Here is a 23,689-nt window from a genome sequence, read left to right as displayed (position 1 = left end):
AGCGTAGGAACTTCTAAGTTGAGGGGTCATGTTTCCCTCATATCAGCCGGCAGCATTTCAATGGCGCACACCATCGCTTTCCTGTTTTCCCTTGCCTATCGGGAGCTCCGCGGGCCCTGTGCGCCGGAAGCGGGCCCGTGGCCTGGTTGCGGTCGGCTGTTGCGTGTCAGGTGATGGCAGGGGACAGCTAGAGACAGAATTGTGTGTGCCGAGTGCACGCGCTCGTGCGGGAGTCGGGAGGAGGTGTGCGGTTCCTTGTGTCCCCTCTGCTGCCCGTGTTGTCTGCGAGCGCCGATTGAGGGAAAAGGCACCAGCTTCTCCCCGTGGCGAGGCTGGGGGCGGGGGAGAGGGCGGGCATACTCTGCGCTACCGAGAGCAGAGACGCTTGTTTTTTTTTTACTGTAACGACTTTTGCATTTGAGTCCTTTAATAGCAGTGTTTATTAAGCCCTTACCGTTTGCTAGAGATAGTTTTAGGGACTTAGAATAACTGAACAAATTTAAAAAATTCTCTAAGAGAACTTGTATTTTAAAGAAATTTTAACAGACAGTGGGTTGAAAGTGAGAATAACAGGTTTTCCTTTTTTTCCTCCTGGTGATTGGACAGAGCAGTTAGTTGAGATTCCAAACCACACAGTTTCTTTTGTCTCTTTCTGTTTTTGTTTTAAAAGGAAAGGAAATAACCAAATTGCGAAGATGTGATTGCAAATCAAGTGCACATGTAATCGAATGCACTTAGAATCTAGGACTAGTGAACGTGGTTTTTGTTGTATACTGTAGTGTTCGATTTATCTTCTCTCCCTTTTTTTTTCTTTCAGGAAAAGGCTAACAGATTGTAAGAAAAACTGAAGCCATGTTTCGAAGACCTGTGTTCCAGGTAGTCATTTTTCTACATTATTCTACGTTACTGCTTGGCTGGCTGTGTTTTCATCGTCTGTAGCCACTGATTTTCCTTTTGCTTTCGGATACATAAACAAAAGATTCTTAAGCCTACCCGTCATCTTACATGTGTTTATTTGGTGGGAAAGGTTCAGGATGGATTTTGTGTGTGTGTGTGTTGCTCATAATGTTTGCTGAATCAAAAAGGATTTTAAAATGTATTCTCATATGTAATATGAATCATTAATTTAATAAATGTTTGTTACTTGTGCTTATGTCAGTATATGCATTTAGTTATTTAAAGTTTTTATTTATTTATTTTTTTTTGAGATAGCATCTTGTATACCTGCCCCTACTTTCCCAGTGCTGGTAATTTGGGCATGCACCACCATAGCTGACTTTGTTGTTGTTGTTATTTTTCCATATGGCTCTGGTCTCTTTTCTGACCTTCTGTCCCTTCTCCTTCCCACTCCCACCTCTTAACAGCCACAAATACCATTCTGCCATCTAGTTGGGTGTCCTCTGTTCTGGCCAGTCTTCAGAAGGCTTCCATTGCCATTCTTCCTCATTGTGGCATGTGGGTACCAAGTTGTAAATTCTAATGTAAAATCTATGACCTGTTGTCATCTCCATCTCACTCTACTTGACCTAGCCTTAGGTCCCTGCTTTAATCTGCACATGCTTTTAGTCTTTTTAAATGGAGAAGTTATAGTATGTTATTATCTTGAAACCAAATATGAGGTAAAAGTTTGTACTTTTTCCTATTTCTGCTTTTCTACTGAATTGTGATTGGTGTGTGCGTGCCTAAAATGAGGCATATTGTTATTCTGTAACACAATGAGCTCTGGCTTTTCTGATCTCTCAGATTAGTATTTTCTGTGATGATGACGTAGGAACTGATTAGCAGTTGGATCCCGTATTTGGAGAAACATCTTATTTTTGTATCTACCCTGAATAATAGGTAGTGTTATATAGTCAAGGTCACTTCAGGAATGGATGTGGAGTTGAGTGCTATGGAGCGAGATGGTCATTATTAAAAGACCAGGGAAGGAAACAGGTCTCCAACAGGGAATGTTTTAAAAGCTAGGTCTAGAAATCATAGTGTGGTAACCTGACACCTCAGAGCTGCAGCCCGGTCTCTGCCCTTTCTCGCATGGAAGGATTGCATAACGGAATTATGTACACACAGCCCTCACAGGCCTGAGCACAACCAGTTGAGATGACCCTTCTTAAGTGGTAGCAGTGATATGCCAGAGAGCTGCCTTCAGAGTGGCTCACTCACAGGGTGAGAACTTCAAAACGGGCGGCATCACCCTCTGCCCACTGCCTGAAGTGGCTGGGAGTCCTGTTAACTGTCTAGCTAGCCAGTGTTCTGAATAAGTTCATTTTCTTCCTGTTGTTTGTTCTAAGAAGAGAATTCTTTGGCCTGCCAGCCCCTTTCTCTCCTGTGTGGCAGATCCACTAGGGAAATGTTTCTGCCTTCCAGCGTGTCGCTCTCTGAACTCTTGAGTGTGCTGATGTGTACTCTTCTTACCTTTGTGGTAGAACAGACTGTCTTTAAGATAGCAGCGGAGGGCAAGTTGGAGAAACAACCTTGGTGTCAGACAGCCCTGAGTTCTAAGTCATAAATTACCACTTAATTCCTAGTGTCCTGGACAGGTGGTATACTCTCTGAGCTTAATTTTCCTCAGTTCTAAGGTAGGATAATTTGACATTGGGTTGATAGTTTAGGATTAACTGCTAATAGGTAATTCTCTTAGCATATTAAGTGATGCTGTTTTTTGATTGTGAATATCCTTTTTCGGTAACTGACTTCATAGCCATACCTTTGAACTTTTTAACTTATTCTTTTCTTTTTTTAAAAATTTTATTTTATTTTATTTTATTTTTCTTTGTGCTGAAAGAATGAAGTATTCCACCGGACCAGGCTCACTATAGAAGCTGTTGACCTTCTGCAGCAGCCTCGAGAAATCAGTGTTACCATTTTTGCTCATGAAACACTCTAGGCCAGTCATCTGAGATGTCCTATCCTTATGAATTTTGATCAACCAATCAGGAAAAGCAATTTTATTAGAGACCTTCTAAGTTTTATCCACAGTGCCTATTGCAGTGTCAGAAAGACGTACAAAAAAATGCAAGGGATGTTCTGTTTTGTTGTCATTTAACCAATTTCTCATTGTCTACAATTGAGAGTGAGACTTAATACACTGATTGTATTCTAAATATTCTGATACTTGTTTGATAATTTCTTTTTATGTTTACTTGATTGATGTATGACTACATTCATTAGAAAGCACTGGTTTCTTTCTATTCTCCTTTATCTTCCATTCTCCTTTGCCGCCTTTTCCTGGAACTTGTAGGAACTACTGATTAAATGGTGAATTAATATGAGTAGGTCTTTTGTTGATATTTTTTTTTACTAAAAATTTTAAAGCTGCATTACTTGTTGTTCCCCTTTAGGTGTTTCGTCAGTTTGTAAGGCATGAGTCTGAAGTGGCCACCAGTTTGGTTCTTGAACGATGTAAGTAGCAGATTCCTAAGTTTACCGTGTTGTTCACACCGCACTGCTAATGCTCTCACAGGACTGTAGAACTGTGTGTGTGTGTGTTTCACTGTGCTGCCCGTTATCTCTGGTCCATTTTATCCCTGCGCCTCTGTCTGTGAGGACCTAGTATAAACAGAGCTTACAGTCCAGATGCCACCCCCTTGTGCTGCCACTGTCCTGCTCAGTCCTTCACGGCTGTGTTACATGGGGTGCGGAGGATACTTTCGCAGAAATACTTCTTTTTATAATAGAGATTTTCTTAAATCCAAGATTTGTTCTTTTAGCTCAAGATAAAGAGCTTAAAATTTGTTTTGTGTGGCTGCTTTCTGTTTTCTCTCTTGTCAACCCTTTCTCCCCTCCCTGTCTTCCTGTATTTTCCTTTTAAACTTGTTGATCTTCAATAGTTTGCGTTTTTCATAATGCAGAGGTTGAAGCTGAAGCAGTATTTGTAGTTGTTCATTCTCTGGCATTTCTGTCAATTTCAGGTGTGGGTTTATCCTGTGTGACTATCCTGGCTCCTCTAATGAATAGACCAGATGACGTAAGCGATAGAGAGTTATTTCTTAGAACTCTGCAGGCTAGAAGGCCAAGACTAGACTTTCAGGCTGGTTAGGCTGCCAGTCAGGCCCCACTTGCTGGTTTGAGGATAGTTGCCCTCTCTTGTTTTTCTGTGGTGGTGATGGAGTGGTGGCTGTTATGGTTTCTCTCTTCCCTTATAGGGACACTAATTTTGTCATGGAGACTTTACCTTCATACCCTCATCTCACCCTAATTACTTACGCAAGGCTCACCTCCAGGTGCTGTCCCACTGGAAGGGAGCGTAAACGTGCAGTCACCAGCAGGGGCTCGGCCTCATTTCCTCTCCGCTTTGTATTTCAGCTCTGAACCGTGTCCAGTTACTTGGACGAGTCGGGCAGGACCCTGTCATGAGACAGGTGGAAGGAAAAAACCCAGTCACGATATTTTCTATGGCAACCAATGAGATGTGGCGGTCAGGGGAGAGTGAAGCATACCAAATGGGTGAGTAGAAAAGACCATAGTTTTATTTTACCGACAGCAGATAGACATTATTACTGCTTATATAACATTAGAAATGCTACTTTTAGGTAAAGTCAGTCTTTATTCTTTCTTTTAGAAATTATAAGCTTGTCTTCTCAAGACATGTTCTGTGTTGTTGGCATTTGTGTTATCTGCTGGCATCTGTAACCCCATTTCCTATACCTGGTGGTTTAGGTGACGTCAGTCAGAAGACAACATGGCACAGAATATCAGTGTTCCGACCAGGCCTCAGAGATGTGGCATATCAGTATGTGAAAAAGGGGTAAGTTAAAGAAAGGATCTTTGGATTGAATGGCCCGAAGAGTTGCTAGCAAATGTTTTCTTGTCTGACTGTTCCTAAGTACTGACATTAACATGTATTTATTCCTTAATATCATGTTCATGGAAAGTCTCTGTGGTTTTTAGCCTGCAGACATGTTAGGGCAAACAGCGTCTGTACATAAACAGAAATAGATGAGGCAGGATATGTCAATGCAGTTGGTACCACTGCAGCATGTACTTTTGCAAAGCATCTACAGCACGTCTCTAGGAGATCCTGTGCCACTGTGACCAGGGATCATGGAAGTCACGTCTGACCTCTGAGCAACCACAGGAAGTCTTTAGAGAACCTGGAATATTTGCTGTTTGATGTACTGAGTTATTATGCTGATATTCACAGTAGTTATTTTATATTTGATAATTCTTTAGACTTAGTAATTTCCATTTGGAATGCCTGGGTTGATTATGTATTAGAAGTGTCTTTTCTGAAAGCATAGAATGACAAAAGAATGTTTGTATGGATGTACTTCTTATCTTTAGAAATGTGCTTACTTGTAGATCTAAAATAGTTCATGTGAAATAATTTCAGCAGTGAATAGAATTTTAATTTTTTTTAGTAATTGCACACCTTTTCTTCATGTGTGCGTGAACATGTGAAGATATACGTAAACACACAGGAAATTTGAAAGAAAATATCAACAGTATCATTTATGGTGTGTGTGTGTGTGTGTGTGTGAGAGAGAGAGAGAGAGAGAGAGAGAGAGAGAGAGAGAGAGAGAGAGAGAGAGAGAATGAATATGACTAGGAATTAAACTCAGGGTCTTGCATATGCTCAGTGACTGCTGTATTGCAGTCACATCTCCTGTACTTCATACATAAAGTTTTAAATTTGAGGCAGGATCTCATTGAGTTGCCCAGGCCTCTGGTTTTAGATTCCTGTATATCGGATTATAGGTAAATTACTACCTACTGTACCTGGGTAGTGTTATCCTTTTTTTTGTTTGTTTTGAGACAGGGTTTCTCTAACAGTCCTGGCTGTCCTGGAACTCCCTCTGTAGACCAGGCTGGCCTCAAACTCACAGAGATCCACCTACCTCTGCCTCCCAAGTGCTGATATTAAAGGCGTGTACCACCACCGCCTGGCAACATTGTCCTTCTTAACTACATTGTGCATTGTGTATATTAGTACTCCTGAGACTGGAGACGTGTTAGAAAAGCCATTGTGTCATCTTCAGCATACACTTGTCACCTGTGTCCTGACCCTCTGTGAGGGAGAATCAGACTCTTAGACTAATGACTGTTTGCTTTTATATCAGGGCTCGCATATTTGTGGAAGGGAAAGTGGACTATGGTGAATACATGGATAAAAATAATGTGAGGCGGCAGGCAACGACCATCATAGCTGGTAAGCAGTGGTGGATGGCTTTCCTGTCTGTGCTCACTGGAAAGCTCGGCATGCTGTCAGCAGCATTCGCTGGGGCTGTGAGTGCCCGTGCTGGCAATGCTGCAGGGATCTCACAGAGGACCTTTGTGATTTTATTTTACTGTCTGCTAAGGCTGTCTACATTTATTTATTCTTCTCAGAATCTTCTCTATACTCACATGTTTCGTTCAGGAGGAACTTTGAGTATAAAATCGAGTTGCTCATTTGAGTACATGCTGCTAAGCCTTGGAAGAATTTAATCTTGGTGTCCTTTAAAGACACATAAGAATAGGCATGTGCCAAGGCAGTTGCAGAAATGTGATGTTAGGAACTTGTGATTTATATAAAACTTTAAAACTTAAAGTGCAGCAACTTCATTTGAAATTTAAAAACATTTGTTGTTTTTAAACAAATTATAAAACAACGTGGACTGCATAGAGATAAAGCTTGAGATTGAAGTGCAGTGTGGAGAGTTCAGACTTCTGAACTTTGGAAACAATACAGCTGTTTATATATCTGTAAGTTAATGTGGAAAATGTTTTTGTATAAAATTAGATGTAGATTATTGAATCTACATAACTTACCAATTTGACTCCGATCATTTAATTAAAAAATAATTTTTTCATTAGTATTTGTTTTGACAAATTTTAATGTTAAATGCAAATTAACATGTTATTAAAATACATCTTTTAATGAGATATTTTTATTCTTGAATAAGTGACTAAAAGCCTCAGTTTAGTTATTCTGTTTTTATTGATATAAACACCAAGAAACCACTTTTTCTTTTTTGGTTTTTCAAGACAGGGTTTCTCTGTACTGCTTTGGAGCCTGTCCTGGGATTTGCTCTGTAGTTCAGGCTGGCCTCAAACTCACAGAGATCTGCCTTCCTCTGCCTCCCAAGTGCTTGGATTAAAGAGGTACACTACCACCGCCCAGCAAGAAACTCATTTTTTATAGATAGGAGTAAAAAAAAAAAAAACTTACTGTAATTCTTCAGTGTTTATGAACTACTGAGATATGCTATAATTAAGTGATATCATTAAAAACCATCTGGTTGTGTGGTGTATGTGAATAGAATAACAAAGCGAGGCAACCTCGCGGTCCAGCAGTTATCACTAATTGGCCGCATTGGCTCACATGGCCGCTTTTCCTCTATTTTATTCGTAAATTTTAACTGGTATCCACGAAAGAAATAGTGGGTTTTTTTTTGTTGTTTGTTTTTTTTAATTGTAATACTGTTATCTCACCCAGTGTTGAGACTATTGCAGCATTTTTTGTTTTGTTTGCTTTTCAAAACAGGGTTTCTCTGTTGCTTTGGAGCCTGTCCTGGAACTCACTCTGTAACAGAGATCCGCCTGCCTCTGCCTCCCGAGTGCTGGGATTAAAGGTGTGTGCCACCACCAATGGGCCTCTTGTAGCATTTTTAAAGAGTAGTTGTCATTATATTCAACTTTTGTTGGTTTATTCCAGCTTCCTCATGATCTAAACTCTTCTTTTTTTAAACTTTCTCTTTTCCTTGTTTATATCTTAACCACTGTTCATATTGGTAAATTATAAGTTGTTTTAAGCAATAATCACATATTTTTCTAATAGTAATATTTTTTGGAAAATATTTTGACTTTGAAAACCAATGTAGCTATTTTTTAAACTCCATTTGTGTTCCACTGTAAGCCAGATTTACAGATAAACTCTGTATATTTGAGTGACTGAGGTGTCACAGACTAAGCTGTGGAGACAGCTCACATTGTTCAGTTCCACTGTCTTGTCATGGTGGGTACTGTTCTGCTCAAGTGACTCTGTTGATGACGAGTACTCAGTGATTCTGAAAGAAAGTACCTATTTGATGTTTTTTTTCTGATTACATTTAACTTTTTTGTTTATTGTATGTTAATATAATCTCAAAAGCAAGTCTTGTTGTTTTTCATGTTGTAAACACTAGCAAATATAGAGATTAATCTAAAAACTTCAAAAGTATGTTTACCATCCTAAATTATCCTTTAGTTTTTTTTTTTTTTTTTTTTTTTTGTCGTTTATTTTTTCAGTTTTATCAATTCCTTCATCTTCTTTTTTTTTTTCCTTACTGGTTTTTCAAGAGAGGGTTTCTCTGTGTAGTTTTAGTGCCTGTCATGGAATTCGCTCTGTAGACCAGGCTGGCCTCGAATTTACAGAGATTCACCTGCCTCTGCCTCCCAAGTTCTGGGATTAAAGGCATGCACCACCACCCCTTTTCACCTAGGGACCATACTTGAACTTTAAAACAAAAACAGAAGCACACCAGTAGATGGCACTCTTGGCTTTTGGTAGTGACTTCCATTTTATTCCTTCAAGTCACTGTCCTGTGCAGTCATAAACTGACGGTTGCAATAACTGTCTTTACATGATTTTATAGTTACCGAGGGTCTAAAATGTTTGGCATTATCCAAGAAATGCTCTGTAACCTCCTTATCTTTGCTTGTTTTTAGCTAATTTTCTTTGTGATAATCATCACATTGTCCAATTTTGTGAGTTTGGTTTTGGATAAAAATGCTTTATTTTGTAATACTTAAAGCCTTTCCCCCAAAAAATATCAGTATACGAAATTTATTTTTAGAATTTAAAATAATTTCATCTTAAAAGCAAGTAAACTTGCAGTTGCTAGGTGGCCATGCGCATACTCTTGGCTGCATGTTTGTAGCATGTGGAATGTCTTCTTGGTCCTCTTGTTTATGGGTGTGCGTACTAGTCTCGGTTGCGTCTGTGGACGTTCACCTCATTTGTAGAAAGGATGATGGGGAGACCTTAATGGTCTCATCCTATAATGAAGTCTGAATTGTTGGACAAACAGCTTCAGCCTGTTGTAGTTATTTGTTTGTTTATTTATTTTATGCCCCTTTTGTGTACCTCTCATGAACACAACAAAGGTTACTTAATATTTTGAAATTTTATAATACTCCTAAAGGATATATGGGAGGGGAATTATCAAATAAAATGAAGACAGCATTGTGAAACTATATTTTGAAATTTTATAATACCCCTAAAGGATATATGGGAGGGGAATTATCAAATAAAATGAAGACAGCATTGTGAAACTAACCCGTACACTTTGGTTTCTTTCCAGATAACATTATATTTCTGAGTGACCAGATGAAAGAAAAGGCATAGAGCGGATGATTCTTCTTTGATGATTGCTTGGTACAGTCTCCTTTCCAAATCATGTATAGTTTATAGTTTAAACATAAAGATTAAAAAGTTTTATATAAAATGAGTCATAATATTTTTCTTGACTGACATGTCTTCGTTTGTGTGTGAAATAACCCTCTGTATTTCTGGTCAGTTATGGCATTTACTAGTTGCTTTTTTTTGGATTTTTCGAGACAGGGTTTCTCTGTAACTTTTTTTGTTTCCTATCCTGGAACTAGCTCTTCTAGACCAGGCTGGACTCAAACTCACAGAGATCCGCCTGCCTCTGCCTCCCAAGTGCTGGGATTAAAGGCGTGCGCCACCACCGCCCGGCTACTTGCTTATTTTTTTAGGAGTGATTGCTTTATACAAGTGTACAAAGTAGTGACCTCTCAGGCTCTACCATGTGTGCTGTGGCCAAGGCACACGCTTGTTCGGAAGGCCTTCTTTTTTGCTTCACACTTGCACTGTGGTATTTCAGGCACTGGTTACTTTTTAGCCTCGTGTGTCAGGAGTCTGTCGCATGTTGCCAATGCTGTTGTTGTTGACTTTGTAGACTTGATGGTAAGTACTGACTTTGCCCTTTGTGCCTGCACCCGTACTCGTGTTGGCATGGAAGAGCCACTCAGTTAAAGGAGGCCAAAGTTCATATGGCATCTGGACTGCTTCAGGAGTCACCCGTTTGCATATCTTGTCTACTGGTCGTCTCTCTGTAGTGTTTATCAGATCTCTTATCAGCCCTGAGGACCAGAGTGAAGTCTACGTAGAGTTGACACAGTTCCTCTCCAGTTCCTCTAGTTCCTTTAGTCTCTTTCTTGAGGGTGAAGATTTAGGTCATTTTTGTGGTACTGGGAATCAAACCTACAGTCTCAAGTTAGGCAGGCCCCCTCCCGCTGAGCTACACCTACTTTGGGGATCCCTTTAATACCTTTGGTTTTGCCTCCCTACACAGTATGTACAGCTAATTTCATTTTAAGTTTACTAGGAATTTGCCAATAAAGATTATGAAAACTGAGTTTTTATATTTTTTTCTTTTAAAATTTGTACAATAGTGAGCCTGCAGCTTTCCAGAGATTGTCTACTGCTCAATCTGTTGCTTTGTTCAAGTGTTGGGAATTCCTCTTTCTATTCCACACTGCTCCCAACTTGGTCCCCAGCCCAGCCTGTATATTTGTTCCTTGCCTTGAGAGTTGGTGCCCACTGTAGCTTAGATTATATTAGTAAGAAGTTCAAAATTCACGTACTGTGTTATGGACTCTTGGCTTACTGAAGTGTTTCCTGCATACATGAACAGCCTTTCTGTACTGACAGTGCAGTTTGTTTGAAGCAATGAGTTGTTCTTTAGCTTTACTCTCTCCTTACCCAGGGACAGTAGAAGATTGCTGTCCTTCCCATCTGCCTACTTTTTCTGCTAGTGGGATCATTGGTCAACATACTAGATCTTTATGTGTTCGCGTGTTGAATCTGGTGGCACAGTTGTCTGTTTTAAGCAACTGCCATGCCTTTTTCAACAAAGCAGTTTTTATAATTCTAAACTTTGTGAGGGGTTATGTGTATTTCTGAGTGAAATTTAAACAAGATGAAAGCAGCTGGGTGTTGGTGATGCACACCTTTAATCTCAGCACTTGGGAGGCAGTGGCAGGTAGATCTCTTGAGTTCAAGGCCAGCCTGGTCTACAGAGCGAGTCCCAGGACAGACTCCATAGCTACTGAGAAACCCTGTCGCAAAAAAACAACAGCAACAAAATAAGGTGAAAATGGAAAAAACTTGATCTTGTATAAGAGCTAACCCAAAGCCAAGCTGTTCCTGAGTCTCAGATGCTGAAGTAGTGCAGTGCATCCTGCAGGTCAGCTCCATGAGCTGAAGACTGCCTGCCTCCAGTCTCTGACAGGCTGCAAGGTAGAGGCAGCATCACTCACTCAGGCTGACTCTTCTGCCTTCCTAGTGATTTTGGCCAATCCCAAGCCAGTCAGGTTTGCTGACACTTAATCCCACACAGCCCCATCTGCTGAAAAACTCCACTGCTCCCAGGCTGGACCAGGCACAGAGTAAACCTGTATAATCTAACAGCCCTGAGACTGTAGGGACTTGTAATTCAAGTTTGGGGTCTTGTAAGTTCCCTTTTTAATGTGGTTGTTTTACGTGATTATGTATCAAGGCATAAATTTACAGAAAACTTACTAGTGAGTTTGATTTGGGATTTTATTCCATGTTAAATGGGAAGATGAAAGGTAGGAGAAAAAATGTCTAATGGCATGTGTGGTAGTATCCAATTTTGAAAAATAGTTATTTTTCAAAAGTAAGGAGAATAGATGTGCTTTAAAAGGCTGGAAAGATAGGCAGCAAATACTGATTGTCTCTAGCGTATTGTGTCTAGTTCCTTACTTCATACTTCCCATGCATGCTTCCAAACCATGGAGAGGTAGCCCTGCTCACCCTGTAGCCAGTGCTGTTATGCCCGCAGCCCCCTGCTCTTCAGCGTCTTCTTATGCTGTGTCCTTTGTCTTCATTCACCTGTAACAGCATGCACATGGCTCTGAAGGCTGCACTTTAGAGACTGGCCAGCGTGAGACCCTGTTTACCTCCGTCACAGTTCTCAGAATGGAGGATAACTCATACAACCTCAAACCCCAAACACATTTGTTTTCGTGAGGCTATTTAGAGAGATTGGTTATTGTTGTCAACTAGGTTATAGGCTAAGTTTAATATTCAGTAAGAAAGTTATCAAGAAGTTTCCCCTTGTTCCCAAACAAGGTCATTTAATTGTTAGAATTAGTTTCTCCCTACTCAGTTATCCCTTCGTCCCCATCTGGCTCAGGCTAGCACACTGTGCTGTGCTGGTTGTTCATCGGCATGGAAATGAGAGTGGGATCATTTTACTTACTTTCTTTCAGGATTTGCATTATATGCTGTGAAGACTGGTGGGAGTGACAGCAAGACGAGTCATAGAAAGGAGCAGTGGCCCTCAGGTTAGTAAGTCAAGGGAAACCTCTGAGACAGTGACAGCAATCACAGTAATGCTGGACACGTCTTAGCCCACTGGATGAGTCTGTACTGTGTGAGTAGCTGCTTTCCAAGAAGAAAGCAGCAGTCTCATTTTACAGATGAAACTCAGAAACACAGAAAAGTTAAAATCAAAGGCACACAGTGGGAGTTTGAACTTAGGTATGTGAGTGATGCATTTAGCTTTCTGCTCAGTGCTCACCTTCCACTGGCCTTAGGTAGCTGTAGTCTCCCACTGCTAACCTGGCGTGTCCCGTACGGTGTACTTCCCAATATACGAGGGATAATTAGTAGCTTTCAGTTGGGGAGAGACCTAGGAGTGAAGGAAATATCTGTCTTACTCTCTTGGTGATCCTATAGGAAAACAAGTCCCAGCTCCTCCGCTGGCTTCTCCTGGACAGTCTCACTTTCCTTGTGTCAAGCAGATGTCTCCTTACAGGTCAAGTAGCTTCAGGGTGTCCGCTGGTTTTACTCTTGACTTATCTAGCATTGAAATCAATTTTTCAAGCTCACTTTTTAGAAAATGGTGGCACCAATAGAATTGAACTTTGGTCTCATGCCTCAGTTTTTCTCTGTCTCCTCTTGGCTCCCCATGTTATGATAGTGGGTGACTTCTGTGGCTGGCAGTGTCATGCAGCCACGCTGGAGACATCTTTTTTTTGACTTCTAAAAATTTTCCAATCATTTGCTTGTTTTAGACTTCCGGGTCTTATTTTGCTATACAAGTGTCCAGGTCAACTTTCTCTGTCTTATGAGTTGTTTTAAAAGAAAGAAGGGTAGTCTTTAGTACTAAGTTTCGGAGGCAAGGCTATACAGCCCAACGGTTCAGATCCACCTACCAGCTGAATGTGAGTTACTTGATTTCCTCTGCCTTCAGTTATTCTCTTTTTTTTTTTTTTTTTGAGTAAAATGGGTAATTGTACCTACCTCATAGGCCTGCTGCGAAGAGCACAATATATATTATAATATTTGTGACATAAATGGAAACAATGTTCAGAACATCTTGGTCCCTCTATTAAGACATCTCTTTCACTACTCTCCCCCTCTCTCCTACCCCCCGGCCTGCTCAACCCAATCCCTCGTGTCCCCGCTATCCCTGCTCCCAACTGACTCAGGAGGTGTCTTCTGTTTTCCCTTCCCCGGGAAATTCATGTATCCCTCTTTGGGCTTGAGGAACAATTGTAATTCAGATAGTTTCCACACATTTTTTGCTCTAGTTTCAGTCTGATCCTGTGCTTGCTGTAGCTTAGAAATATTCAAGAAAAGATTGGGGGAGATGGCTCAGGGGGTGAAGTGCTTGCTGTTAAGATACCCAGAACCCATGTAAAAAACCCAGTACAGCTGAACATGCATATAATTCCAGTGTCAGGAGGCAGAGACAGGAGGCTTCCAGGGCTTTTCTGGCCAATTGATGAGCTTCAGGTTATCTTAAAAAGTAAGGTAGGGAACAATAGAAGAAGAAACCAATGTGGACTTTCCACATATGTACACATGGGCATATGTACCCTAGCATGGGTACACCATACACATGCATACATGGGCATATGTACCCTAGCATGGGTACACCATACACATGCACACATGGGCATATGTACCCTAGCATGGGTATCATACACATGCACACATGGGCATATGTACCCTAGCATGGGTACACCATACACATGCACACATGGGCATATGTACCCTAGCATGGGTACACCATACACATGCACACATGGGCATATGTACCCTAGCATGGGTATCATACACATGCACACATGGGCATATGTACCCTAGCATGGGTATCATACACATGCACACATGGGCATATGTACCCTAGCATGGGTATCATACACATGCACACATGGGCATATGTACCCTAGCATGGGTACACCATACACATGCACACATGGACATATGTACCCTAGCATGGGTACACCATACACATGCACACATGGGCATATGTACCCTAGCATGGGTATCATACACATGCACACATGAAAAAGTCAAGCAAAATGGACAGTTCCTGTCTGGCATCTAGTAGCTGTAAGAGAAAAAGCAGCCATGCTATTTGGAGCTTCCTCCTGTCGGGTGTGCAGTAGACAGTACCACCGTGTTTCTGCATTGGAACAGACTTGAGAGGGTGGACATCTGCTGGAAGGTCTACAGTTAAGCAAGGCAAGGGTCAAAGAAAATAACCCTGGGAGGACAGCTCCCTTTCCGGGCTCTGATAATTCAAGGCTACAAATGCAATTAATACACTACTCATTATCCATTATTTCTGTGTTCACAGAACTGGTGTTTGTTTGGAATGACAATATTCACAACTCAAATACTTCATCCTTGGTTTTGTGGTTATGGAGTGCCTAAAGGCTGTGTGGAAGTCATTTGGTAGAGCTTTTAGGAGAGTTCTTAGATGAACTGTTGGAAATGTGTCTTTTGTATTTCTCTAGACTCTCATTCCTTGACCTTTTCTTTCTTTTCTGTAATGGGAACATGGCTGAATGTCCAGGTGCCATCCAGAGCATGAAGTAGTCTTCAGAGTAGAAGATGGAAGAAGCCAAGACTGTGATGATATACAACCACCAGAGCATACCTGGACAGCCTACCTCTGAATTCTTTGGGAGATGTAAATAAACCTCTTGTGTTTGTGTGCAGTTGAATATATTCCTTACAAATTCACAAACATCTACCCTTATATTCACATAAATGGTTACATCATTGCTATAAATACATATATATTCTTATATCGCAAGTTGAAGTAAGAAAGACATCAGTGATTCCATAGTCTTTCCCATTTAAACTCAGATCATTATAAATTTGGGGAGGGAGTTGGGACATGAAAAATATACAAAACCTTAGCAGTCAGACTAAGCAAGCTTTTTGTTTTTGTTCTTGTTTTTGTCAAGCTAAATTTTACTTATAGTCCCTAGTGAGGAACCTTTGTAGCCCTCCTAAAGGAATAGGTAGGTTAAGAATAAGATGGTGTACACCTTTAATCCCAGCTCTCAGGAGGCAGAGGCAGATGGATCTCTGATTTTTTTGTTTTTTGTTTTTGTTTGTTTGTTTTTTCGAGACAGGGTTTCTCTGTAGCTTTTGGTGCCTGTCCTGGAACTAGGTCTTGTAGACCAGGCTGGCCTCGAACTCACAGAGATCCGCCTGCCTCTGCCTCCCGAGTGCTGGGATTAAAGGCGTGCGCCACCACCGCCCGGCTGGATCTCTGATTTTGAGTCCAGCTTGGTCAACAGAGCAAGTTCCAGGATAGTCAAGGCTACATAGAGAAACCTTGTCTCTAAAAAACAAAAATATTGTCTTTATATTTCCCTTACAGATGGCAGATTAGAGAATTGAGTTGGGAAGATTTCCTAAGTGCAGAATAGTTTGTTTTATGTTGATAGGTCTATTGGTCTGCAGAGGCAGCCAGGAAGAAATACAGATTGGTAGTGAGAAGAGCAGATATTGCCTTGGAAGCTGGAAGGCTGCGCTCAGGTACCAGCATGATCATTCTGGAGACTTCCTAGCTTGGTGACAGCTGTCTTGCTGGGTTCACTTGCCCTTTATTTTGTGTGCTTGCAGTAGCAGAGCCCTGACTTTCTGATCTCACATAACCTTAGTGTCCTCCTTAAAAACGTCATCTCCAAGTACTTTTCTGCGTGGTATGTTACAAGGAGGCTAAGGACTACATGAATTTGGGGAACAGGGACCTCATGCAGTCCCTAGCATTGGGCTTGCAGAAAGAAAACCACTCAGTCTAGCATCTTAAAAATATGAACTAAAACATGGGCAATCACAGAACAAAGGGTTCTTTAATGGTGCACCAATTTTTGGCGTTGTGGCTTACAAATAAATACCATGTACCAAAGGTGTGTTTAAACATTAAAAGTTCCTTTTTATGGAAAGAGGAGCACTCTTAACAACGTACTTGAACTAACACTAGTAAGTACTGTTACGAGAGTTAGGATCATGGAGAGAAAGTGGTCCACAAATGCTGTGATTATGTCAAAAATAAATGTAGATAAGGAATACCCAACTGTCAAGTTCTAAACAACATCAAAGAAAGTTAATTTTGAAAAGATGCTGTGTAAGAATATCAGAATATAAAGTCTTCAAAGAATGATCTCTGAGGAGCCTTATAAAGCCTTATTGAAACACATTAAAAGACACTGGTACAACATGTTTATTGGAAACATTGCCATCGTTATAGTTGGAAAGAAATTTAAATCAACTTTTAGGAATCCTTTGGGGGACACACAGCAAGCTGATTTTGAAGATGCTTTGACAAGCAAGTGCCCAAGAATAACATCTTGGAGAATGAGCTAGAGGCCATGCTCTGCTAGTTAAGGTGTGTGTGTGTGTGCGTGCGTGTGTGTGTGTACTGTGAGGAAGTATACTGTTGATGTGGATACAAAGCAAAGTAATGACACATAATAGAGTCCAAAAACTAATCATGCTTATGTGGAGATAATAGCCAATAAAAGCAGTATATGGCATAGGTTATTCAACATATGATGCCAGGAAAATTTGTCACTCATTTGGGGGTAGGGAGAGAAAAATCAAATCTTTATGCAAAGTTAATTTTTGACTATTGAGACTTATTTGCAAAATTCAAAACTTGACAATGTTTTCGCGAGTTGAGGTTAAGGAATTTTTAATAAATGAGCTGACTTTAAGACCAGTAACACTGAACTTTATGCTCTTAATCCTCCTTTAAGTGTGCTAGAATTATGGCATTTCCCTGTTTCTGTCTGTTCTCCTTGTGGAGAAACAAGACCTCTTACATTTTGGGTAGTTCTATGCTTCCCTTAGCTACTATTCATCTTTCTTTTCTGGGTGGTTCCCAGCACCACTTTCCTGTTGTTTCTTTTTTGTTAATGTGATAAAATTCCCTGATAAAAATATCTTATGGGAAAAAGGGTTTATTTGGGCCTTATAGTTCCAGAGGGTGCAGCAGGCCAGCCCATCATATTGTATGGGAATCAGAGGACACAAAATCGTACCAGAATCAAATCCCAATCACCTCTGGTGACAGTAATGCACTTCCCTCTTGCTAGGTTCCACCTCCTAAGGTTTCCATAACCTTCCCAAACAATGCCACCAGTTGGGGACCTTGTTTTCAAACACACGAGCTGATCAGAGATGTTTTGCATTCAAATCACAATGCACACTCCCTCCGAAATTGAACCTCAGTCCTCCATATTCTTTGCAACTAAGATGCCTTCCTTGTCCATGTGGCACCAGCCACTATTTGCATTTTAACTAGGAACTGGTTTGTTAAGATCATAGAAATGACATTCTGCACCGTCTGTGAAGAGGACCAGAGCAGATCCACAAAGCTGTAAGACAGACTAAATCATGCAGTGAAGTAACAGAAGGAGGTAGAACTCAGAAAAAAAACTTAAAATTGACAAAGAGATGAGATCCATGAACAGAAGCAGGAGCAGGTTGACCTAAGTTCTGATATGTTGGGATTCACTGAAGGGGTGTTCCTGGTTCTGATTGTCACTGAGTTTATTCTTGGAAATCTGGTGAATGGTTTCATTGGGTTGATCAATGGCAGCCACTGGTTTAAGAGCAAGAAAATTTCTTTGTCTGACTTCATCATCACCAGCTTGGCCCTCTTCAGAATCATTCTGCTGTGGATCATCTTTATTGATGGCCTTATAATAGTGTTCTCTTACCATACCCATGACTCAGGGATAGTGATGCAACTTATTGATGTTTCATGGACATTTACAAACCACTTCAGTCTTTGGCTCTTCTCCTGTCTTGGTGTTTTCTACTGCTTGAAAATAGCCAATTTCTCCCACCCCACATTCCTCTGGCTCAAATGGAGAGCTTCCAGGGTGGTTGTTGGGATGTTGTGGGGTGCACTGCTCTTATCCTGTGTCTGTACCATTTCTCTGACTAATGAATTTAAAATCTATTCTGTCCTCAGAGGAAGCAGAGGCACATCAAATATGACTGAATACTACAGACTGAAAACAAATGAATATGATCTGATGCATGTTCTTGTAAATCTGTGGAAGCTTCCTCCCTTAATTGTTTCCGTGGCTGCTTACTTTCTGCTCCTCCTTTCTTTGGGGAAGCACACACAGCAGATGCAGCAATACAGTATTGGTTCCAGAGATCAGAGTACTGAGGCTCACAAAAGAGCCATGAGAATCATCTTCTCCTTCCTCTTACTCTTCCTAGGCTACCTTCTTTGCTTTCTAATTTTGTCATTCAGTCGTTTCCTACCAGCACCTAAGATGGCCAGGATAATTGGTGTAGTAATTACAATGTCATACTTTGTCGGGGACTCATTTATTCTCATTCTGTACAACAACAAGCTGAAGCAGACATTTGTGGTGATGCTTTCACGTCTGTGGTCACTTGAAGCCTGGATCTAAGGGACTCTTTGTGTCATAGAATAGCAGAGGGCGTAGGATGGGGCCTGGGGATTCTTTAGCCTAGTTCAACACTATGGAGCCCTTCTGACTCTCCCATTTATCAGTCCATACCATCAATAGGAGAGGTGTTGCCTGCTTTGCCCCTGATTCTACCTGTCTTAGAAATAAAAGCCATGCTTCTGAAGACCTCTCTCCACAGGACTGATTAGAAAGGTACAACAGTCTTTGGGAAATGCTAATGTTAAGAACATTCACTATGCAGACATGGAGATGTATTTTAATAACCATTAACTTAAGCATAGCCAGTCTGTATATTAGTTTTACCTTAAATTTTATGTTTATGTAAATAAAGAACTGCTGTGGACTTGAGACAAAGAGCAAAAGCATTTGCTTTTCCATAGATATGGGCTTGATTTCTGGTTCTGTCAATTTCTCATTTTTGTCCTTGGATGAATTATTTTTGTGCTTTTCCCTTACCCTAAAATATGGATGATAACATCATGCACAGAGTAGTAGAAATTCTTGAGACAATGTGTGCCAACATTTTAGAACAATGTATTCTGCAAAGTGCTGGATTAAGTGAAGGCTGTCATTATGTCAAACAATGAATTATGCAGCAGCATCAATCCTTTTAAGATAGCACTTTCCACAAGCTTTGTGTAATGCTGTAAACAATAGCATGAAAATCAAGACCCTTAAATTCCAGGTTCCGGTCCATTCTTGTGTTTCATTGACATTTTACTGAAGTTAATTCCAAATAATGTTTTTTTGTTTTTTTGACTGTGTAAAAGGATAAATGCTTTTGTCCTTCCTCTCCTTCCTCCTCTTCTCTCTTCTCCCTATGCTTGTTCCTTCCAAGATGCATATATGCTTTTAAAATTTATAAAATAAATATGTATATATACTTTGATGTTAAATATTACTTAAAAAGAAGAATAGACATTTATTTATTTATTGTCACTAAATCAGTAAGAATATTGTTCAGTATCATGAAAAATTCTTTAACTTTGTGAACATAATCAGTTAGGATACATGGCATTCCTGAATGTGGGTTTCTAACCTACATTGCTTAAACAGTTACCCTGGATTTTACATCAGAGTACTTTGATGCCTGTGGGGACATATTGTAGCTACAAAGACATAAGCATAGATCCAGATTTATGAAGGAAAACATGAAAGAGCGGATCTTTTTCCTAGGTGAACCCCAGAACAGATTATGGAACAATTTCCCACTCTCTGTTGTGCCCCTCCCTGCAACATGTCTTACGAAAAGTTTGTCTCAAGGAGGGGATGGCTCCTTGAACTTGTCTTAGATTCAGTAAATCCCCTCAGATGTGAAGGGACAAAGAGTGGTAGTGGCATGGTCAGAAGGCAGCCGGAGAAAATGGCTGCAGTTTCAACATACGGGGACACACACACACTGGTTCAGACAGGCCGTGAGGGAGGGAAGATGGGAAGAGCAAGGCATAAGGAATCCCACAACGCTGTGTGGTTTCTATGAAGAAAAGCTGTTGAGAGACTTCAATAGTCTTGGGCCAGAGCACTCTGGTCCGGGTTTGAAATTTTTGGAGTCTGATGCAGCTCCCTCTAGTCTTTCTGCTCTTGGAGGAACAGATTCCAGATTCACTTCAGCATGTCTGTAATTAGGCATTTCTAAGAAAATAAGACGAGGAGTGAAGAAATAGTAATTTAATCCTTGAAAGATTTGCATCCCAGTAAAAGCAGCTGCCTCTTAGACCAGAAAGGGCTCATTGCTGCGGTGGAAAATAAGGAGCCCTGCAGGCTGACCACTGTGCCTGCGTAGACCACATTTCAGTTTGTTCTCATCGGCACCGCAAACACTGAGGCTTCAGTGAGTAAAGATGCTTTGGAAGCTGTACTCATTTATGTTTGTGGCCACGCTTATTTTTAATTTTGTAGGAATCACTGCAAATCTCTTTATTATAGTGGTCATTTATAAGACTTGGGTCAAAAGCCACAGAATCTCCTCTTCGGACAGGATTTTGTTCAGTTTGGCCATCACTAGATTCTTGACTCTGGGCTCGTTTCTACTGAACATTTTCTACTTTACTGCAAATATTCTAAGGTCAGTCTACTTTTCCACGTTTTTTATAATATGTTGGAAGTTTCTGGACTCCAACAGTCTCTGGCTGGTGACCTTGCTGAACAGTTTGTATTGCGTGAAAATTACTAATTTCCAGCACCCAGTGTTTATTCTGTTGAAACGGACAGTCTCTGCAAAGACCTCCAGTCTGCTGCTGGCCTGCCTTCTCATTTCTGCCTTCACCACTCTCCTGTATCTCGTGCTCACACGGATGTCACATTTCCCTGAACACGTAACGGGGAGAAATGACACATTATTTGACCTCAGTGAGGGCATCTTCACCTTAGCAGCCTCTTTGATCTTGAGCTCGCTGTTACAGTTTGCGCTCAATGTGACGTTTGCTTCCTTGTTAATACACTCCCTGAGAAGACATGTACAGACAATGAAGAGAAACACTACCAGCTTTTGGAATCCCCAGGTGGAGGCCCACATGGGTGCCATGCGGCTGATGATCTGTTTCCTGCTGCTCTACATTCCGTATTCAGTTGCTACCCTGCTCTATTTTCCTTCCTATGCAAGGAAGAGTCTGAGACTCCACGGTGTTAGCACAATCATTGGTGCGGCTTACCCTCTGGGACATTCTGTCCTCCTTGTTATCACACATCAGAAGCTGAGAGCTAAGGCAAAGAAGATTTTCTGTTTCTACAAACAGTGGAGTTTCATTAGGAAAGCTTGACAGCAGCTCTTTGTGGTTTAGTTGCGGGGTTAGGAATTTCCCAGGGATCAAAGGACTTGATTTTGTGATCCTGTATCTGGCATCCTGACCCCGATGCTGAGGGCCTGTGTTTTAGTCAATACTGGGTCTTTTGGCTAATATTTTGAAGTAAAGCACATTCCTTAAGGGATTGTATGAGACATTTGTGTATTTTGCGTGGTCATTGCATTCCTAGGCAATGGGAAATTGTCATCCTGTTCCACTGGCTGCCGAAGCATAGGGGGGGGGGGTGTCCCTGAATGAAGGCCACGTTGTGATGTACATGGTGAGCATAAATTAGAGAATTTAACCAAGGATGCCCGAACAAGACACCACTCATAGCTAAGCTGTCACTGAGAGTAGATTGGCTGGAAGTGTAACAAGGCGGCACAAAAGGAAAAGAGGGAGGGGTCTCAGAGAGAACGAGAACAGTGAAAGGAAATAGGTGTGCGCATTTGTGGGGTACAACAGATAAAGGTCCTGATGTTTGTTGAGCTGTGACTATCAAGAAAGTCTACCACCGGATTTCTAGGCTTGATCCAGAAAGGGTCCGAAACTCCAAGAATCTATCTTGATATCTAGAGATGTAGTCCTGGGGAAAAAGCAAGCTCTATTCAGACAGTGAGAGTAACCCTCCCTAAGTGAAAATATACAGAGCCCAGCACTCACCTTCTGTGCTACAGAGTTCAGTTAGCAGGCCAAGAGCATCGAGCTGCTGGCGGAGTGCTGTGCTGGGTGGGCTTTCTATGGGTTTCTATATTGCTCAGTTGTCCAGGAGAATGCTGTCTGGGGGATCTGATGATGGGTATTGACAAGTTATCAAGTGGGGACTGAGCATTCATCATTTATGATATACAGTTATAATCAATTGCTTATGTAATATTTATACATCTCAAAAATAAATAAACTTTCAAAATGTATAAATAGCTTGACTTTTCCTGTTCCTACCCACCCCAGTCTTCACTGTAATATTTAGTAAATATTACCCAGCCAGTATTAGTGGTATAAAACCTGGAGGTATTAGTCAGGTTATAATGTTAATAGATTAAAGGAGATGCTGATAAACGAAGTGATAAATGAAATCTGTGCCATAAGAACTCAAAATGAGTGGCAGACCCCTTCATTAGTCCTTTAGTCTTTATCCCTTCTCCTACTTTTCTTAGTAATCAAATTATGAGCTGTCCAGAACTTATAATTTCTTTCTCTAAGCTGGTGCTGTGTTGCGGTTCAAGTGTGAAGAGAGGCAATGTGTGTAATTCCTAGGTGTGCTTCCGGATTAGGAATTGCCTTTCTTCTCATTTGCCTCTTCTGTTTGTCTGTTTGATTTTATGTTTGCTCATAGGCTGGAAAATATGCCTATTCTAAACAATGCGTCTGAGCAGAACACTTGGTGATGATGGAGTTATCTGTCTTGAACTGGTGACATGGTTCATGACATGGGAGTGTTGTTATACCATTTCTGAAGTGTGTGCCTACATTTTAGAATGGATCATGAGAAACAAACATCTCCATTGTTTGTTTTTATTACAACAGGCGTTTAATTCTGTAAACTTGATGAAGTAACTTACACTTTAGCATGCTTTCACACAATAACATGTCTTTATGTCTTTATGATGAAATAGAATGTAATTACTTGTAATAGTCTAATCAAAACACATATTATTTGTTAAGTAAAACCAAAAGAACATATATGCGTTATGTCAGTTTTTTTAAAAAGTATATACATCTGAAGAAAAGTCTAAAAGAAAACATATAAAGACATATACATGCACACAGCAATTATTTTTATGTTGAAAATTGATTTTCTTTTTTACTGCTAGGCATGTTTTGCTATGGTGACCTGTGACTCTTTCTACCCCCACTTCTGTAATGGTCTCTGAATCTTGGCAATGGGATGTGATGTGGAGGTCTCGTTTGTGACTGGGTACTCTCTGAACTTTGGCCAGTCATAAATGTGTTAACCATGCCTACTTCACAAAGAAACTTCTCTGATGTGATCTGAGAGCTGTTCTACAGATAGAGATTTAGAAGGCAGTTTGATACAATGTCTGTTTAGCAAAATGATAGGAATAGGTTCATTTCAGGGGCCCCTGCCTCAACCATGGATTCTTGGCCAGGTTTGAAGTATTAGACATGTGTTTCCTACAGTGGAGTGGGCCTTACATCCTGTGAGAAAGTGGTTGAGTACATCCATGACT

The 23,689-nt window shown here is 40.7% G+C and overlaps 3 protein-coding genes across 8 annotated transcripts; all 3 read left to right on the top strand.

Annotated features, from left to right (window-relative positions):
* The first annotated feature begins 103 nt into the window (after positions 1–103).
* Positions 104–14,954, top strand: Ssbp1 (single stranded DNA binding protein 1). Of its 6 annotated transcripts, XR_009058308.1 has the most exons (9): positions 104–170; positions 818–876; positions 3,339–3,399; positions 4,303–4,443; positions 4,657–4,744; positions 6,057–6,145; positions 9,261–9,334; positions 12,217–12,291; positions 14,817–14,954. XR_009058308.1 is itself a non-coding variant. In XM_057789115.1 (7 exons), the coding sequence occupies exons 2-7, from the start codon at positions 853–855 to the stop codon at positions 9,302–9,304; spliced, it is 447 nt and encodes a 148-aa protein (XP_057645098.1). In that variant the 5' UTR covers positions 104–170; positions 818–852; the 3' UTR covers positions 9,305–9,431. The 6 variants fall into 6 exon arrangements, 5 of the variants coding, with proteins under 5 accessions (XP_057645098.1, XP_057645091.1, XP_057645067.1 ...); XM_057789115.1 differs by lacking the exons at positions 12,217–12,291; positions 14,817–14,954 and having other exon boundaries at positions 9,261–9,431; XM_057789108.1 differs by lacking the exons at positions 9,261–9,334; positions 12,217–12,291; positions 14,817–14,954 and adding an exon at positions 7,463–7,563 and having other exon boundaries at positions 824–876.
* Positions 14,955–17,763: 2,809 nt separating this feature from the next.
* Tas2r3 (taste 2 receptor member 3) lies at positions 17,764–18,693 on the top strand. Its single transcript, XM_057783832.1, has one exon. The coding sequence runs from the start codon at positions 17,764–17,766 to the stop codon at positions 18,691–18,693; it is 930 nt and encodes a 309-aa protein (XP_057639815.1).
* A 1,862-nt stretch (positions 18,694–20,555) lies between these two features.
* Positions 20,556–21,473, top strand: Tas2r4 (taste 2 receptor member 4). The gene has a single exon (XM_057793496.1). It carries the CDS (start codon positions 20,556–20,558, stop codon positions 21,471–21,473), a length of 918 nt encoding a protein of 305 aa, XP_057649479.1.
* Positions 21,474–23,689: the final 2,216 nt, after the last annotated feature.

This window comes from Chionomys nivalis, chromosome 1 (assembly GCF_950005125.1).
Source record: "Chionomys nivalis chromosome 1, mChiNiv1.1, whole genome shotgun sequence".
NCBI classification, from domain to species: Eukaryota; Metazoa; Chordata; class Mammalia; order Rodentia; family Cricetidae; genus Chionomys; species Chionomys nivalis.
The sequence above is the reverse complement of the archived record's forward strand: the minus strand, read 5'-3'. Positions and strand labels throughout refer to the sequence as shown.

Excerpts from the sequence above, each read along its gene's own strand:
- Ssbp1 (XM_057789108.1), top strand. The coding sequence starts at position 853 with ATGTTTCGAAGACCTGTGTTCCAG. Across the intron at positions 3,400-4,302 it reads CAGTTTGGTTCTTGAACGAT|CTCTGAACCGTGTCCAGTTA; the intron begins GTAAGTAGCAGA and ends TTTGTATTTCAG. Across the intron at positions 4,444-4,656 it reads GAGTGAAGCATACCAAATGG|GTGACGTCAGTCAGAAGACA; the intron begins GTGAGTAGAAAA and ends CTGGTGGTTTAG.
- Tas2r3 (XM_057783832.1), top strand. The coding sequence starts at position 17,764 with ATGTTGGGATTCACTGAAGGGGTGTTCCTGGTTCTGATTGTCACTGAG.
- Tas2r4 (XM_057793496.1), top strand. The coding sequence starts at position 20,556 with ATGCTTTGGAAGCTGTACTCATTTATGTTTGTGGCCACGCTTATTTTT.